Source organism: Phodopus roborovskii, unplaced genomic scaffold (genome assembly GCF_943737965.1).
Source record: "Phodopus roborovskii unplaced genomic scaffold, PHOROB, whole genome shotgun sequence".
Lineage (NCBI taxonomy): Eukaryota > Metazoa > Chordata > Mammalia > Rodentia > Cricetidae > Phodopus > Phodopus roborovskii.
Genome location: NW_026125059.1, coordinates 12,794,555 through 12,811,313, shown reverse-complemented (window position 1 = coordinate 12,811,313; position 16,759 = coordinate 12,794,555). Strand labels below are relative to the sequence as shown.

The 16,759-nt window shown below is 43.5% G+C and overlaps 1 protein-coding gene across 3 annotated transcripts in view; it reads left to right on the top strand.

The window, feature by feature from the left end:
- Eya2 (EYA transcriptional coactivator and phosphatase 2) overlaps positions 1-16,759 on the top strand; it is a 161,090-nt gene that overhangs the window by 96,454 nt on the left and 47,877 nt on the right. For all 3 annotated transcript variants that reach the window (XM_051186223.1, XM_051186232.1, XM_051186240.1), the window contains exons 6-7: positions 11,467-11,534; positions 13,992-14,169. In XM_051186223.1, the coding sequence (XP_051042180.1) occupies positions 11,467-11,534; positions 13,992-14,169 (246 nt within the window). The remainder of the gene's footprint in view (positions 1-11,466; positions 11,535-13,991; positions 14,170-16,759) is intronic.

Sequence of the window (16,759 nt, the reverse complement as noted above, 5' to 3'; positions counted from 1 at the left end):
TTCAGCTGTCTATTCTTCGGATGACCCTGAATCACAAAATTAAAATAAACAAAAAGATGTTTTGAGAAAGGTCCAGGGACTGGCTATGGCTACCCTTTCTCAAGTCACCCTTCCTTAATCCCACACAAAACAGCAGGAGGATGGAAATGCCACAGCCAGGCCTTGTCCTGGGTCATGTTGGCTCACCATGGTAACCAGGACCATAGAGATGACCTTGAGTAGAATGAGCTAGCCTAGACTTGCCACCCGGGCCTTCTTCTGATTCATGTGTGCAGGCCAGCATTAGGGACAGAGTGGGATCCCAGTGGGTCAGAGTGGACTTAGTGGACCACACTGGGATTGACGGTCTGTGTCCTTTAAGATTAAGGACCTACTGTGTAATAGAAGTCAGGAGAGAGGCCCAGTGGGGTCCTGTTCCTGCCTCTGGTCTTCTTTGTTCAACTACTTCTTCCTCCTTTGGACCTCAGCTCAGATGAAGCCTTCCCCAACCCCACCCTTTCCCCAACCACCATTCAGGATTTCTCTGAGTCCCCAAGGTCCTGGGTACTGTGTTAGAGATGGAAATGTTAACAGATGAGAGACACCTCATCCTACCTCCTTTGGATCAGCGTTCACACCAGGTGTGGGTACAGAGCAGGTAGGGGCTGCCTCTAATGCCTGGCCTTGGGTTTGCCACTATGCCCCTCCCCTCCCCTGGGTAGTCTTGGATAGTCTCCTTCCTGGAATAGGATGAAGCGTTCTCAGAACCGTGCTTACCCACAATTCAGTCTGTTACCATGTTGTGTTAGGTACAATTCTACATAAAGTGTACTATGGGAAAAGGCAACGGTGCCTTGTGTTGGCTCCTCAGAAGGTGTCCCCAGAGGCCTCTGTGGGAGCCAGGTAGACTTGAGAGTACTCGCCTGCTTATCCTTCTTAGAGCCTAGCTCTCGTGTATTTCCTCAGTGTTCCAAACTTCAAGGTTTTGTTTGTTTGTTTGTTTGTTTTTGTTGTTATGTTGTTCTTCTGAGACAGGGTTTCATTGTGTTGGGTAGCCCCGGCTGTCCAGGAACTCTGTTGATAGACCAGGTTGGCCTCAAATCACAGATATCTGCCTGTTCCCCACTTCAAATTTAAACCCTGACTTTTGTTAACCATACTAGAAGTTCCTCTCTCCTAGTGTTGATCTGAGATGGGCATAGGGCCTACCTAACAGGCTTGACTTGGGAGGTGCACAACCCCCAAGTCAACCCATTTCTAAAGTAGTTGCTGACAGCTGGTAACATATGGACAAAGGACCCACTGTGCTGTCCGGTAGCTATATTGCTATTAAATAAGGATCAGGATAAACAAATAGGACGAATAGATGTTTATTCAGGGAGAAATAACTTACAACCTAGACAGATGAACACCAGCAACTTCCACCAGATGATCTCCTGTCCGAGTCCCGCCAGCAAGAGAGCTTTTCCTGGCTCTTCCTCAGACCTCCTTCCACAGGTCACTTCCACCCATGGCTCCACCCCCAATGGGCGTGGTCAGTTCCACAGAAGGACTATCTCACTACAATTCCCCTTTTAGTCTAACGAAAAGATTTAGGCTTAATACAAAACTATATAAAAAACAATGAATAATAAGTGTGCTCTAAGAAAAGGAAAATCGAGAAAAAAATGACCTACATATCTAGTCCTAGGGTGAAGGCATAACAGAGTTTACAATAGAGTTGTCCTAAGCTGGAAAACATAAGTCTAGTACCTAATATATCTAACTAGGAAGAGAGAATAATAGTTGTGATAGTTTAATCTTCAACCTCATCAAGACCTGTGAAGGAAAATAATGATACTAGTGTAAGCAGGAAGTACAGATGGGCAACTTCCAAAAGGTGCAGCAAACACAGAAACAGCAAGCTACCTGGACAGTCACCCTAGTTCTCACAGCAATGTTGGTACACCCAGTTTTGGCTAACGCCAAGAGAACTTGACAGACCACAACAACAGCAGGAAGGTAGAATGACTGTCTTATCCTGACTTGGCAAGGTCTAGCAGTCTTCTATATTTGTCTCCTGCAAGCACATAGGACTGCATGTCCAAATCAGTGGTCAAGGTGGGGGCAATTCTTTGCCCAACAGGCCATTAGCTGAGGCAAGAATGAACTCCAGCAGGAGCAATAACAGTGTCCAGCATATTTTCAGGAAAGTGCACGGTGCTGTCAGGAGCAACAGTGTCTCATGTCAATGGAGTACTAATATTAAAACATTTAAATGCCATGTTCTGCATGTCTATGAAGTGATTGAAGATTAAGCATCTATATCTGACTAATCTCATAGGTACAGGAAACATGAGTGAAGATAATCTGTAATACTCAGGAACTTAGCTAAAAAACTGATTAAAACTTCCCTGAGTAAAGCAGGAACAAATACTTAAACAATATAACTATATACATATACATACATATAAATCCCTAAAATAGAGGTAGAGTAGAAATGTCAAGACAAGAGGTAGAACTATAAAGGGCAGCATGATAAATATCCCAAATTGAATCAATATACAAAATGTCTTTAATAAAAGAAAAATATACATACATACAATATGGCAAGAATAAATGTGCATAAATTGTATCAATATATGAAATGTCTTAAACATAAGTAAAAGTATACATACATAGAATATGGAAAAAATAATGTGCATAAAACATCGTAAGTGGAAAAATTTCACACAATATAACAAAATATAAACTTAATTTTACATAGCTTACCACAAATAAGAATATATAACAATGTAAGCTGTAAAATACTATCTCATTCTAACTCAAATTCACAAGAAAATAGGCTAATCTACCTATATCCCATCTAAACCTTACATTTCCCAACCATTCCCTATTCCTGTCTAAAAGATAAACCCAAGTGTAAGCATCACCTTCCATACCCAACCCTAAATAACTAAAACCAACCCAAAGACGATGACTATTATCCCAAAATTCCAAGGGTAGGGAAAGGGGCATCGTTTTCTTAAGGTTACTTCCTGCTGAAATGGGACGATGATTGCTCCAATGGATCCTGTAGGAAGAAAATTTTTAGCAACCAAACTTATCAACAGAACTGGCTGTGACATATGTAGCTAGTCACTGTGTGGCAGAAAATGCTTGACTGTAGTTCTATTTGAAACTCTGGCCAGGGTGTAATAAGAAGGTGCACCATTACAGCTAGCTAGTCATGAGTTGTCTTGAGCAAAACAGTCTCAAACTGGTTTTAGGGTGAAGTTTGTAGTTCCGATGCATCAGGTTGAGTCAAGTGAAAACGATGATGTGGGGCCATCTTCTTTCCGGAGAGTTCAAAGACTGCTGTTAGAAATCATTATTATTCCTTGTGGAAAAGTTACACATCAATATTAAAGTAAAATTCTCAAGTTTTAAGGTATGCATTAGGGAAAGACAACAATAAGCATTAAAACATATGTGAGAAAATTAGGATTTCAGAGAGAAAATTGCATATAAGAAATGAGTCCCCAGATTTTGTTTTCTTCTGTCTTACACCAATTGGCTTCTTGATTTAAGGCAGAAACCATGAATTTAATCTTAACAACATGCTTGAATTTAGAGAAGGAAAGCCAAATCCAACTCCAAAGCCAGCACTGGTTTACATAAATTGGGACTTCAAGAATACTAGATAGTAGAGAGAAATAGATTTCTGTATAGAAATAGTTTACTACAATTAAATATTTTTACCATATATAAGATTCTGCTTCATTAAGTGATTATTTCTGAAGAGCTGTCTTCTCTTCTGTAGGTACCTACATGTTCAGTGTCTTCTGGCTGTTTGATGATAGGTTTTCTCTGAACAAGAACAGAACACTTCCCCTACCTTTGAGAGGTCTGCGCATACATCACGGGACCTAATTTGTTGGATGACTTGTCATTTCTCTTTATTAAGATGTTTCTCTTGTTCAACTTGGATCTTGATTAACTTAAATGGTATCCATAATTTTTCTTCTCCTGTAGATACAAATGCAAAACCCCTACCCCAATGAAACACATATCCTGCTTTCCATTCTGAAGTCAATACATCCTTGAAGTACACTGGCTAATTTAGTTCAGAAGTTTTTTCTATTGTCCAGTGTCTTTCTGCAGCTGTTTTTCCTTTTTCATCAGCATTAAGAAAGTTTAATGTTAATAAAGCATTATGTAATTTGTGTTTGGGTGTCTTGGTCCCTCCTGCCTGTTTATGGAGCATTTCTTTTAAAGTACGATTGGATCTTTCAACCACTGCTTGTCCTGTAGGATTGTGTGGTATACCAGTTATGTGTTTTATGTTATAATACTCAAAAAACTGTTTCAATTTGCTGGAGACATATGCTGGAGCATTGTCAGTTTTTATTTGTGCAGGTATGCCCATAATGGCCATTACCTCTAATAGGTGTGTGATAACAGAATCAGCCTTTTCAGAGCTCAGAGCAGTAGCCCATTGAAACCCTGAAAATGTATCTATAGTGTGATGTACATATTTTAATTTTCCAAATTCTGCAAAATGGAACACATCCATTTGCCATATTTCATTCATATTTATACCTTTAGGGTTACTGCCTGGTGGTAAAGGAGTTTGGTTATAGAATGAGCAAGTAGGACATTTCCTTACTATTTCCTTGGCTTGTTCCCAAGTGATAGAAAAATTCTTTTTTAAACCTTTGCTGTTCACGTGGTGTTTCTTATGAAACTCTGAGGCTTCTAGCACACTTTCTATCAATAAACGATCAATTTCATCATTGCCTTGTGCTAGAGGACCTGGCAGACCCGTATGAGATCTGATGTGTGTTATATATATATAGAATGAGTCCTCTTTCTGATATTATCTTGTAACTGTATAAACAATGAAGTTAATTCTGTATTGTCAGGAATAAATTCTGCAATCTCAATGTGTAAAACGACTCTCTCTGCATATTGAGAGTCAGTAATTATATTGAGGGGTTCTGTAAAATCCATAAGTACCATGAGAATGGCCTACAATTCTGCCTTTTGTACAGAATTGTAAGGGCTTTGAACCACTTTGCTAATTTTTCCTGATTTATATCCTGCCTTACCTGATTTGTTTGCATCAGTGTAGAATGTATGAACTCCAGAAATAGGTGTTTTTCTTACAATGCATGGGAGGAGGATCCAAATCGTTTTCTTTATGAATTTGATTCTCTCAGTTTTGAGATAGTTATTGCTAATCGTTCCCAAAAAGTTACTGCAAGCTCTCTGCCAATATTCGTTATCTTTCCATAAGGAGGAAATTTCCTCATTAGTTAAAGGTACTATAATTTCTGCTGGGTCCCTTCCTGTTAGCTGACAAAGTCTTAATTTACCTTTTATAATCAAGTCAGAGATCTTTTCTATATATGTTTTCAGTTTTTTATTCTGTTTATGTGGTAGGAATATACATTCTAATATGATAACTTCTCTCTACATCAAAATCCCTGAAGGATATTCTCTAGATGGTAATATAACCAGAATACAGTCTAGGTTTGGATCCACACGGTCCACATGTGCTTCTAGTAACCTCTTTTCTAGCCATTCTAATTCCTTCTCAGATTCAGCTGATAGTATTCGTGGACTATTCAACTCCTTATCTCCTTTTAGGGCCATTTTCAAGTTTTTCAAATCATGCCCTTCTATTCCAATAATGGTTTGCAGTTGAGAAATCTCTCCTAGTAATTTTTGAAGATCATTAAGGGTCTGGTAGCGATCTCTTCTGATCTGTACTTTTTGTGGTCTAATTTTCTGTAGACCTATCCTAAGTAGTTGATAAACTCTTCTTTTTGTATTTTTTCAGGTGCAATTTGTAATCCCCAGCGAGGTAAAACTTCCTTTACTTTCTCAAACATTTTTTCTAATATTTCTCCTTTAGAGTCAGCTAACAATATATCATCCATGTAATGATAGATTATGGATTGTGGAAACTGTTTACGAATTATTTCTAACGGTTTTTGTACAAAATATTGGCACAGGGTGGGGCTATTTAGCATTCCCTGTGGCAAAACCTTCCATTGATATCTCTTCACCGGTTGAGAATTATTGTAATTAGGTACCGTGAAGGCAAATTTCTCTTTATCTTGTTCTTGTAAAGTGTAGTGAAGAAGAAATCCTTTAAATCAATAACTATAATAGGCCATTCTTTGGGTATCAAAGAAGACGAGGGCATTCTAGGTTGTAGAGAGCCCATTGGCTGGATAACTTTATTGATGGCTCTCAGGTCTGTAAGCATTCTCCATTTACCAGATTTCTTTTTGATCACAAATACAGAATTCCAAGGGCTGGTTGATTCCTCGATATGTCCAGCATTTAGCTGTTCCTGAACCAGGCTTTCTAAAGCTTCTAACTTCTCAGAGGTCATAGGCCATTGTCCTACCCAGACAGGTTCCTCTGTTAGCCATTTTAAAGGTAGGGCTTTTGGTTCCTCGGTTTGTTCAGCACTTGTATTCTGTTTTTGTACTGCCTGGATATTTGGTATCTGTCTTGTATAGTACTTAACAGTATTTTTTCCACAATCATGAGGTCGTCTATGGTTCCTATCTAATACAGGAGGAATGTTAATCTGTGTATTCCATTGCTGTAATAGATCACGACCCCATAAATTTATCACTACATCAGCCACATATGGTCTCAGCCTTCCTCTCTGTCCTTCTGGTCCTATACATTCAATCCATCTCGTGCTTTGTTTTACCTGAGACAGGGTTCCAATCCCTAAGAATTGAACATTTACCTCATGCAGGGGCCATCTTCGAGGCCAAGATTTATTAGATATGATAGTTACATCAGCCCCGGTGTCCAGGAGACCGTCAAACAGTCTATTATTCATCTTAACTATCAATCTAGGCCTATGACTATTTATAGCGGTTTGCCAAAATATACGTTTTTTATTTCCTTCTGTCATGTTTGATTCAACTTCCGTCACTAGTTTGTCATCCAGAGCAGTATGAGTTTTTATGATAGGCACAGAATTTTCTAATTGTCCTGTGGGAGATTGTCTTCCACTGTGACTGGGAATGTTCGGACCACCTGTAAGTGGGGGCCTTCAAGAGGCCCCCCCAAGGAGTTTCCCGATGGTAAAGGGTTTCCTTGCTTGTCTCTGGTGGATCTACACTCATTTGTCCAGTGTCTTCCTTTGCCACACCTTCTACATAACCTAGGAGGCTAAGGCCTTCTGTTTGATTCATTCCTGGGAGTGTTATTTCTAGGGAAGCTTTGCCTACAATTTCTTTTTAGATGTCCTATCTTACCACAGTTATAACATCTGACATGTTGATATCTCTTCAAACCTTTGGAGATGGCTTCTCCTACCCAAGCTTCTAAGTCACCATAGTAAGGAACTCTGTTATCTTGATGTCTTATCTGACCTTTAGATATGGCTTCTCCTACCCATGCTTCAGTCTTATTGTCATTATACTCAGTGTTTCCTGTATATAGGACCCATTCATCCAAGGGTGCTGATCACATTTTTAAAGGCCAAAGCACCTGTTTGCATTGAGGATTTGTATTCTCATAAACTAAAGATTCTATGAGTATTCGCCTAGAATCTATGTCTGCTACCTCTAATTGTACTGCCCTAGATAATCTTTCTAGAAAGACACTAAAGCGTTCTCTAGGTCCTTGCCTTATCTTGGTGTAGGATTATATCTTCTCCCCTAATTCATGAACCTTATCCCAAGCATTCAGAGCTGCTGTACTGCATAGAGACAAGATATGTTCATCATAGGCAGCTTGGGTTCCTGGGTCAGCATAAAGACCCTCACCAAGAATTTTACCTTGGGGAGCTTTATAACCTTTCTTTAAGCCCTGAAGTTCAAGAGCTTTTGCTTCCTCTCTCCATAAAGCCCTCCATTCTAATTGAGAGGCGTTTTCAAGGACAGCTGATATTAATTGATCCCAATCCTTAGGGGTTACCTTGTTATTCCTTGCCCATGATTCTACTAATTGCTTCACATATGGTGAGTACACGTCATAAGAGACTACTGCTTCCTTTATACCTTTTAAATCTTTCATACGTATTGGTTCCCACTGATATGCAATGACACCTTTTGGGTGTTTTTTCGTTGCTGGTTTTTCATTAATAGATACAGGGAAAGCTCCCCTGACCCTAAATGGTGTGGAAAATTTTAAATCTTTTTCATGCCCTGTTGCCTGTAGTTCTTCTTCTGATGTATCAGACTGAAGGTCTTCTAAAGCCTGAAATCTATTCACCATTGTTTTTTTGAGTGTCTGAACTTCTTGAATCAAATAACTTTCTAGAGACTTCATTGCATCAGTCAGTTTCTTACTTTCTCCAACTACAAATGATTCCATATTTTTAATCTTATCATCCTTAGATATTATCTGAATGGCATGTAAACTGCCTTCCAGAAACAATGTGTTCTATCTGCTAGCTTGCCATTATCCTCAGACATAGAAGAGATTCTATCATCTAGCCTTTCTATCTGATGTTCCAGTTTTTTAAACTTATTAGTAGCTTCCTCCGATCAGGAACAAGCTGTTTCTGCTAGCATTAATGCATTCCATTGTTTCTGTTCTGGTTATTGAGGTATCTGACATGAAACAAATTCTGTTTTTTACTTGGTCATTTTCATGTTCCACGCTTTGTATTCTACCTGTCAGCTCTCCAATGCCATCTTCAATATTCTGAACCTCTCTTTCTATACTTTCTATGCTTTGAATTCTATCATTTTCAATGTTTCGAATCCTTGTTACTAAGTCTCCTATGGCTTGTACAAGTTCCTTATCATTTGCTGTAATCTCAAACCATTTCTTTAAGAATATCATGTTAATGATGAAACCCATTGCTATTACAAAATAAAAGTACATATTGGTCCAGTCATAAGTTTCTTCTGCTAAAATCCCTTCTATATATGAAGTAAAATAATTCTTAAAGTCCCGCATTGTAAAATTATCTGCCATAGTTATGGAAAAATTGATCGCAGATATAATTTCAGCTTAAATTGCAAAGGATGTTACAATTACCTTAGGTATAATTCTGCTGTCCTGGAACTTTGATGCTTTTAGTTGTAGATCTCAGCTTGTGGTAGTTATGCCTGGAGGTGTACCACCAAATAGCGTTCAGCCGCAGAGGACCCGTCTGATCCCGGTTCTGCCCGGAAGTGTACCACCAAATATCGTCTGGCAGCAGACGATCCTTCTGATCCTGGTCCCTGTAGAATAGCTCTTAACAAACTATGGCAAGTGAAATTTTGTTAGACAAATGAGTAAAAGGAGTCTTGTGGAATTGCTGGGACCGCAGGGCTAACCGCGGGAAAACACACAAGCAGGGCGGGTGCCAAGCGGCTCTGTGCAAATGCAAAGTGCAGTGCAGAAATGGGCAAAAAATGAGAAGCAGTGAGTGCCTTCTCAGGCCCGCTTTGGCAGCAAAGATCTCCTTTGCTGTAAGGAAGAGGCAAATGTCCCAAAGCTGTGGTGAGTCCACCTGGTTAGGCAAGGGACTCTGCCTGTTGGGGATGGTGGGGGAAGGGAGCAGCGTCTGCCGCCTGGGTGAAATTCAGGTCCCCTAAAAATTCTAATCCCGCTTCTGACACCAGATATTGCTGTTAAATAAGGATCAGGATAAACAAATAGGCCGAACAGATGTTTATTCAGGGAGAAATAACTTACAACCTAGACAGATGAACACCAGCAAGTTCCACTGGGCTGTCCGGTAGCTATCAGAACCTGAGAGGGTTGTTAATATTCAGACATCTATACTGGCCTGTCCTTGGGGTTCTGACAGGATACACCCTCAGCTGCAGCCACTAAGAGCACCACCTGTGCAAATTCACTGTGTTCCCTTTTTTTTTTTAAAGGGCCCTGCCCTGCCGACCTCCCATCCCTCTCTCTCTCTCTCTCTCTCTCTCTCTCTCTCTCTCTCTCTCTCTCTCTCTCTCTACCTCCCTCCCTTCTTCCCTCCCCCCCTTTCTTTTCTCCTCTCTCCTGCTGCTCCTGTCTCCAGAGGCTGGTCTCCCCCCTCCCCTTTCCCCTCTTTATGGTCCCTCTGCTTAAACCCTGTTGCATGGCGGCTTTCTTGCACATGCCGCTTTTCTTAAATTACAAGGGGGGCATTGGAAATTGCTTCCCCAGCATACTTTGATTCCCTTCCTTCTTTTTGTCACTAATTGTCCCTTTCCCTTGACACCCCCCATTCTGTTCTTGGGGTAGAACTTCCAGAACAGATCTGGGGTTCCCCATGACTTGTGCATGCCTGTTTTCCCTGCATGCCTGAAGTCAGGGACCCTGGATATAGATATCTGAGCGGGCAGGTTTTTGTGAAACAGCTTGGAAAATGTTATGCCACCCTGGCCTCTGCTGGCCCTGGTGAGACATCTGTTACACTGCAGAATGTCCCCTACACCACAGGATCTGTTTGCTTGGACTTGTGAATGCATCCCGTCAACCCTGTGACCCTGCACAAGCCACCACCCTCAGCCTGCACTTTTCCACAGAGTAAATGAGAATGGTGATTGTATCTTCTCACGATTGACCTGAGGAAGAAGTGAGAGGCCATCACAAAAACAAAAATACTGGATAACTCTACTTAAGTGAGATTCCTAAACTAACTGAATCCGTATAGGCAAAGAGAATGACAGTTACTGGGGGCTGTGGAATGATTGGTTTCTCTAATGCATACAGGGTTCCAATTTTACAAGATTCTGGAGATTTTCCAGAATGTTCTAGAAAAGTCTTAGCAATGAATGTTATGATGGTGACACAATAAAAATGCATTTAATGCCCTTACTGTACACTTTAAACTGGGTTGAGTGGTATTTTGTTCCATAATTTTTTACCACGGTTTAGAAAAATAAATGGTTTGGGACTGAGCATAATTCCAGCACTTGGGAGGCAGAAGCAGGAGGATCTCTGTGAGTTCAAGGCCAGCCTGCTCTATAAATTAAGTTCCAGGATAGCCAGGGCTACACAGAGAAAACCTATCTCAAAAAAAAAAAAAAAAAAATGTTACCAGTGTCAGCCAAGACAGCTCAGCAGGTAAAAGCACTTACCACCAGGCCTGACACTGTGCACAAGAACAAAACAGTGTTTCAGAAATCATGGTAGGTAGGGCTGACACCGCTGTGTGCAGGGACACACTGCTCTCTTAACCCCTCAGAGTGCATCCTTATTTATTTATTTATCTATCTATCTATTTATTTATTTATTTAGGTTTTTGAGACAGGGTTTCTTTATGTTAATAACACTAGCTGTCCTAGAACTCACTTTGTATACCAGGCAGGCCTCGAACGCTCAGAGATCCACTTGCCTTTGCTTCCCCAGTGCTGGAATTAAAGGTGCCCTCCCTCTCACCCACTACCTGGCTCAGAATGCATTCTTTTCCTCATTTACTAAAGAAACACAGGCCAGGGAGAGTTGGTTCCAGGTCACAGGTCCTGCCCCTCACCTCAGGCCTGAGAACCACATTCTTTGCTACTCCTCCCCCAAGCCCTCCCTGATGCAGTCCTAACCCGTCCTGTCTTCCTCCAGGCACCGCAGGGCTCTACCAAGGCACCAACGGATTGACCAACACGGCTGGATTTGGGAGCGTGCACCAGGTAGACATAGCGCCTGCCAATTCTCTTCTCGATTCTTTCTTTCAGGGTTGCCCTTAGCTTAAGGTGCACAACAGAGCCACCTCACACACACAGTCCCTACCAGAAACATGGCCTCTTAACCCTGCCTGGGTGTGGGGATGCCAGGGGGCCAGATTGTACAAGAGACCATCAGAAATAAAAGCACAAGATCCCCAAGCTGTCAGGTCCAATCTTACCTGAGCTCAAAGCATCTAGGAGCTCTTGAACGTGGGCTGTGAGTGGTGTGTGTGTTCTCTGGAACATGAGCCTCTCAAAAGGACAACACATCTGCTCTCTCTGCATCCAATGGGGGCTTCAGCATTGCTTCATGGGATGCTGGCCACTGTATAATTCACGGGGTTTCCCTGCAGTTGCTAAGGATCAGTCTAGAAAATAACTGGATGTGGTGGTGCATACCTGTAATCCAGTAATCAGGAGGGTGAGGTCTGAGGGCCAGGCACTGAAGGTCATCCTCAGCTATATAGTATGTCCATGGCCAACCTGAGCTACATGAGACCTTGTCTCAGACAGCCCAAAAAAAAAAAAATTATCCGGGGGCTAGAAAAATGGCTCAGTGATTAAGAATAGCAGAAGCCTCAGGTGGCTTACAGCTGCCTGTAGTTACAGCTCTAGGGGACCTGGCCCTGCATGCATGTGTCATATACCTATATGGACACATACACAAAAAGAGGCTGGAGAGATAGTTCAGTGGTTAAGAGCACTGGGTGCTCTTTCAGAGCATGATTGAATCCTCAGCACCCACATGGCGCTCACAACTGTCTGTGACTCCAGTTCCAGGGTCTCCAACACCCTCACATGGACATACATGCAGATAAAACACCAATGCACATAAAATAAGGATAAAGAAATCATTAAAAAAAAAAGAAATAAAGAAAAGAATTAGCCTACTGGGGGTAGAGTGTATAGTTCTTCCAGCATGCTCGAGGCCCTGGGTCTCATATTCAGGACGGAGCGTGGGGAGCAGGGGGAACTTGCTAAAGGACCCTCTTATATTACTTCCTGTAAATCTAAAATTCTTTCCATGTGTTTCTAACACACGGAAGTGCAAGGAGCAACTCTTAAGTCTAGGTATCCGTTTGTTTCACTCTAATACCTTACACAGATTCAGACTCCCCAGAAATCCCGACTTAGCAGATATGAGCTAGGGCCCAGGGCATAGAGCTTTCTATGAGATCCTTGTGGGTAAATCACTGGCTGGTGGTAATGATGGTGGTGAGGGTGGTGATGGGGATGGTGCTGATGGCACTGATGGTGATCATGGTAGTGGTGGTGGTAGCTACAGTGATGGTAATGGTGATGATGATGGTGGTGGTAGGGGAGATGGTGGTGGTGGGAACGGTGATGGTGATCTGGTAGTGGTGGTAGTTACTGTGGTCTTGGTGGTGATGATAGGGATGGTAATGGTGGTGGGGAGATGGGAATGATGGGAATGGGGATGCTGGTAGTGATGGTGACCATGGTATAGTGTGGTGGTTACAGAGGGTGATGGTGATGATGATGGAGATGATGATGGTGGTAGAGGAGATGTTGGTAATGGTGATGGTGGTGGTGTGAATGGTGGTGCTGTTGGGGATGGTGGTGATGCTGATCATGGTAGGGGTGGTGGTTACTGTGGTCTTGGTGGCTATGGTGATGGAGGTGGTGGTGGTGTAGGTGATAAGGATGACAACTGTGACTATGAACTGAGTGTTTGAAACCATGATGGCTAGGGCTGTGGGGAGAACCACCCTGTTGACCTTGATGCAGGCTGACTGGCATTTCCTGGTGAAGAGTATTCCCGACCCTGGATGTTGCAGGTGCTACTACACTTGTGACTTGTTCCTGAGATGTCCTCCCGCCCCCGGGCCTGTGCTCCCTTCATTGTTCACACAACGTCTTTGAAGTTATTGTGAGTGCTAGGTCCAGTTCTCATGCTGGAGACACAGCATTGACCAGGCGGCTGTCGAGGCCACACCCTTGTTCTTCAGGGTCATCAACCAACCTCCATCATCAAGCATGCAGTGTGTAGGGCAGGCAGGAAGTATCAAGGAGTTCCCCCTCCATCCCACATCCCCCACCTCCAGCCCCGAGAGCTACTCTAGCGATGGCTAGACTCAGTATGTCCACATCGCAGTTCCCACCCCTTGGTGTGAGTGGGATTCCCACCACCTCCACCTTCCCGGTGGGGGTCATCCTGCCCACTCCTGTGACAGCCAACACAGGACCACCCGCTTCCACTCTGTGGCCTCATCCCTCCTTCCCCTCGAGTCTCCTCTACTTCCAGCCTGCACTACTTACACTTGGCTCTTGGGTCAGATTTGATTTATGGGAAAACAAATGGCAATGGTATGGATGCTCAATGTTTACTCGAAAGAGAGACCCGGGCTTGCCAGGCCTGGCACCTCCTCACTTAATCCCTGTCTGTTTTTCTCTTACCAGGATTACCCCTCCTACCCCGGCTTCCCACAGAACCAGTACCCCCAGTATTTCAGCCCATCCTACAACCCTCCCTATGTCCCCGCCAGCAGCCTCTGCTCCTCGCCCCTCTCCACGTCCACCTACGTCCTCCAGGAGGCTCCTCACAATGTCCCCAACCAGAGTTCTGAGTCACTGGCTGGTAAGTCCACTTGCCTTTGCTCTCATTCTGAGCTCCTGTGTGAAGGAGATTGGTGAGCTGTGGTCCAAAGGAGCACACATCGGCAGAGTCTTCTGTCACCACCTCTCTACCCTTGGTAACGTGCATTTATTAAACTCCTGCTGTTTTCCAGGCAGTCCTTACTTTGAACAACTATAAAGGGCTCTACAGATTTTTTTAAGATAATTTTTTTTTTCACAAGTATGTATGTTTTGCTGGTGTGAACCTGGAGTTACAGATGGTTGTGATGCACCATGTGTGTGCTGGGAACTGACCCCAGCATCTCTGTTAAATAATAGGGTAAGTACACCTGGGAGCGAGCCAGAGGCTCTCTGGTGTCTGTGCTCTCAGAACGGCTGCCATGGCTCACAGGCCCCAGCTTTGTAGAACCCTTACACAGCCCTGGGACACATTAGTCTCTGAGGCACCACAGTTTTAGGGAACTCCTGGAGGATTTAGGCTCCAAAACAAAACACTTGTTAGGTAGGTGTAACCACAGTGTTGGGGGTCAGCATAACTTCAGGGGTTCCAACAAATTGCTGAGCCTGGGCCTCTGACCTCAGGACTTCATCCTGCCCGCTATACCACCACAAAGAAATGCCCTTTCCTTCTGGACACTTCTGCCAGAGCCCTACACCACTCTCGTTGAGCAGCGTAGTCATATGGCCATCTTGTAGCCAGGTTCTGTGGCTTAGGTACAGTGCTGGGGTGGAAGATATGTTGTAACCCACAGCTGGAGCTAGTGTTGGGTCAGCCTTAACCAGAACCAATAGACTAAGAGGAAGGGGGAGGCAAGGAAACCCAGAGCCCCAGAGCCAGAAGGCAGAGGAGACACCCTGACCCCTGACCTGGGCCCCTCCTCAGATATAAGCTATACAGCCCAGGCTGGTTTCAAGCTAGCAATCCTCCTGTGGCAGTCTCCCAGCTATTACCAGAGTTGCTGTCTGGACCAGGTGTTTCCAGATTCTTGGTGTCTTCTTCATAGAATTTAAGGAGTGCACAGAAATAACAAAGCCACAGGAGTTTTTTCCAGCAAAAACCCAGAGTGGAGAGGCTGCAGGGGACTGCTGGGCTCCAACAAGGTTGCTCAAGAGCTCCCGGTTACTTTTGCAGTTTCCTTTTGTGAGGGTCTGGGGGGGGTAGTTGGTTGCTAGGGGCAGAATGTGGGTGATTTTCTGTTTTGACTGATGGGCTGGGATTATATAAACCTCGGTTTGCTGCAGATATCCTTTCCCATGATGCATCTGGCTTAATCATATGCATGTCCAATCATGCATAGGCATAAGATGGTAAATAGAAGATTTTCACCAAAAAGGTCATTCAGCGGGCAGAATGCCTTATTGTGCGAGTACCCAAAACCAGTCCAGATTGGAGCAGCCCACTGCCCCCAGTTCCAGGATGTGTCTGACCACAAAAGGGAGTTACTGAGTGGTTGCTAGGGAGTTACTAGGGGGTTTTGAAGTGGAGTGACAGGTTGCTTTGTGTGGTAAGGAGCATGTGTGTAGCTCAGGGCAGGAGTGGTCTTGGGTTGCTAAGCTATTCTACAAACCAGATGTCTCACAGGTGCTGGGGTTACAGGTGTGCCCAGCACTGGGTCTTATTCTTTGGTTGTTTTGTCTTGTTTGAGACTGTATCTAGTGTAGCCCAAGCTCTCTTTGAACTCAGTATGTAGCCAAGGATGACCTTGAGTTCCCCGTGTTCCTGCCTCCACTGGTGTTCTCAGGGTTGGTGCTGTGTGGGCATTCATTACTAGCTATTGCTTGCTAGTTAAGGGGTGGGAAAAAGCAGTGGGGGTCCCTGCCCCCTCTTTTCCTCGGCTCTTGGTGTGGCTGTGGGTCTAGATCCACACGTCCCTTCCCTGAGGAGTCATCCCTATCCCAAAGACAAAGGGAGACACCTGGTCAAGCATTTCAAAGTCACAGAGCCCGGTAAACTTCTCTCCCTGATCTTGAACCATCTTTGGCATCCTGCTTCTCTGAATACACTGCTTTCAATAAAGGAGAGAAATAAGAGGCTAATGGGGAGTCGAGATGGAGAGGAGCTCCCGGCAGGAGATCCTGCCAGTGGATCCAGAGCCCAAGGATGAGCCTGACTCATATGGTACCCTTCCTGAGGATTTGGGTTATAAGGCGAGGTTATCTCTGGGCCCCATTGGGGACAAACAGGAGACATATATCTCTGAAGTGTTCCTTCATTGTCCCCATTCCTCATTTATCCCTTGGCCTCAGGCATGATAAACTATTATAAATAATGAATAAATGAATAAATAATGAATGAATAAATGGTTGGTATGGTTTTTTGCTGTGTCTAAAAGCTCATATAAAATTTAATGGCATCACAGGACTGGAGAGATGGATCAGTGGTTAAGAGCGCTGGCTGCTCTTCCAGAGTCCCAGGTTCAGTCCCCACCACCCAAATTGTGACTCACAATCATTACTAACTTTAGCTCCAGGGAATCTGATGCCCTCTTCTGACCTCCAAGGGCACCAGACATACATGTGATGCACAGATATACATATAGGCAAACACTCATGCACAAAAAAATATATAATCTTAAAATAGTTTAATGGCA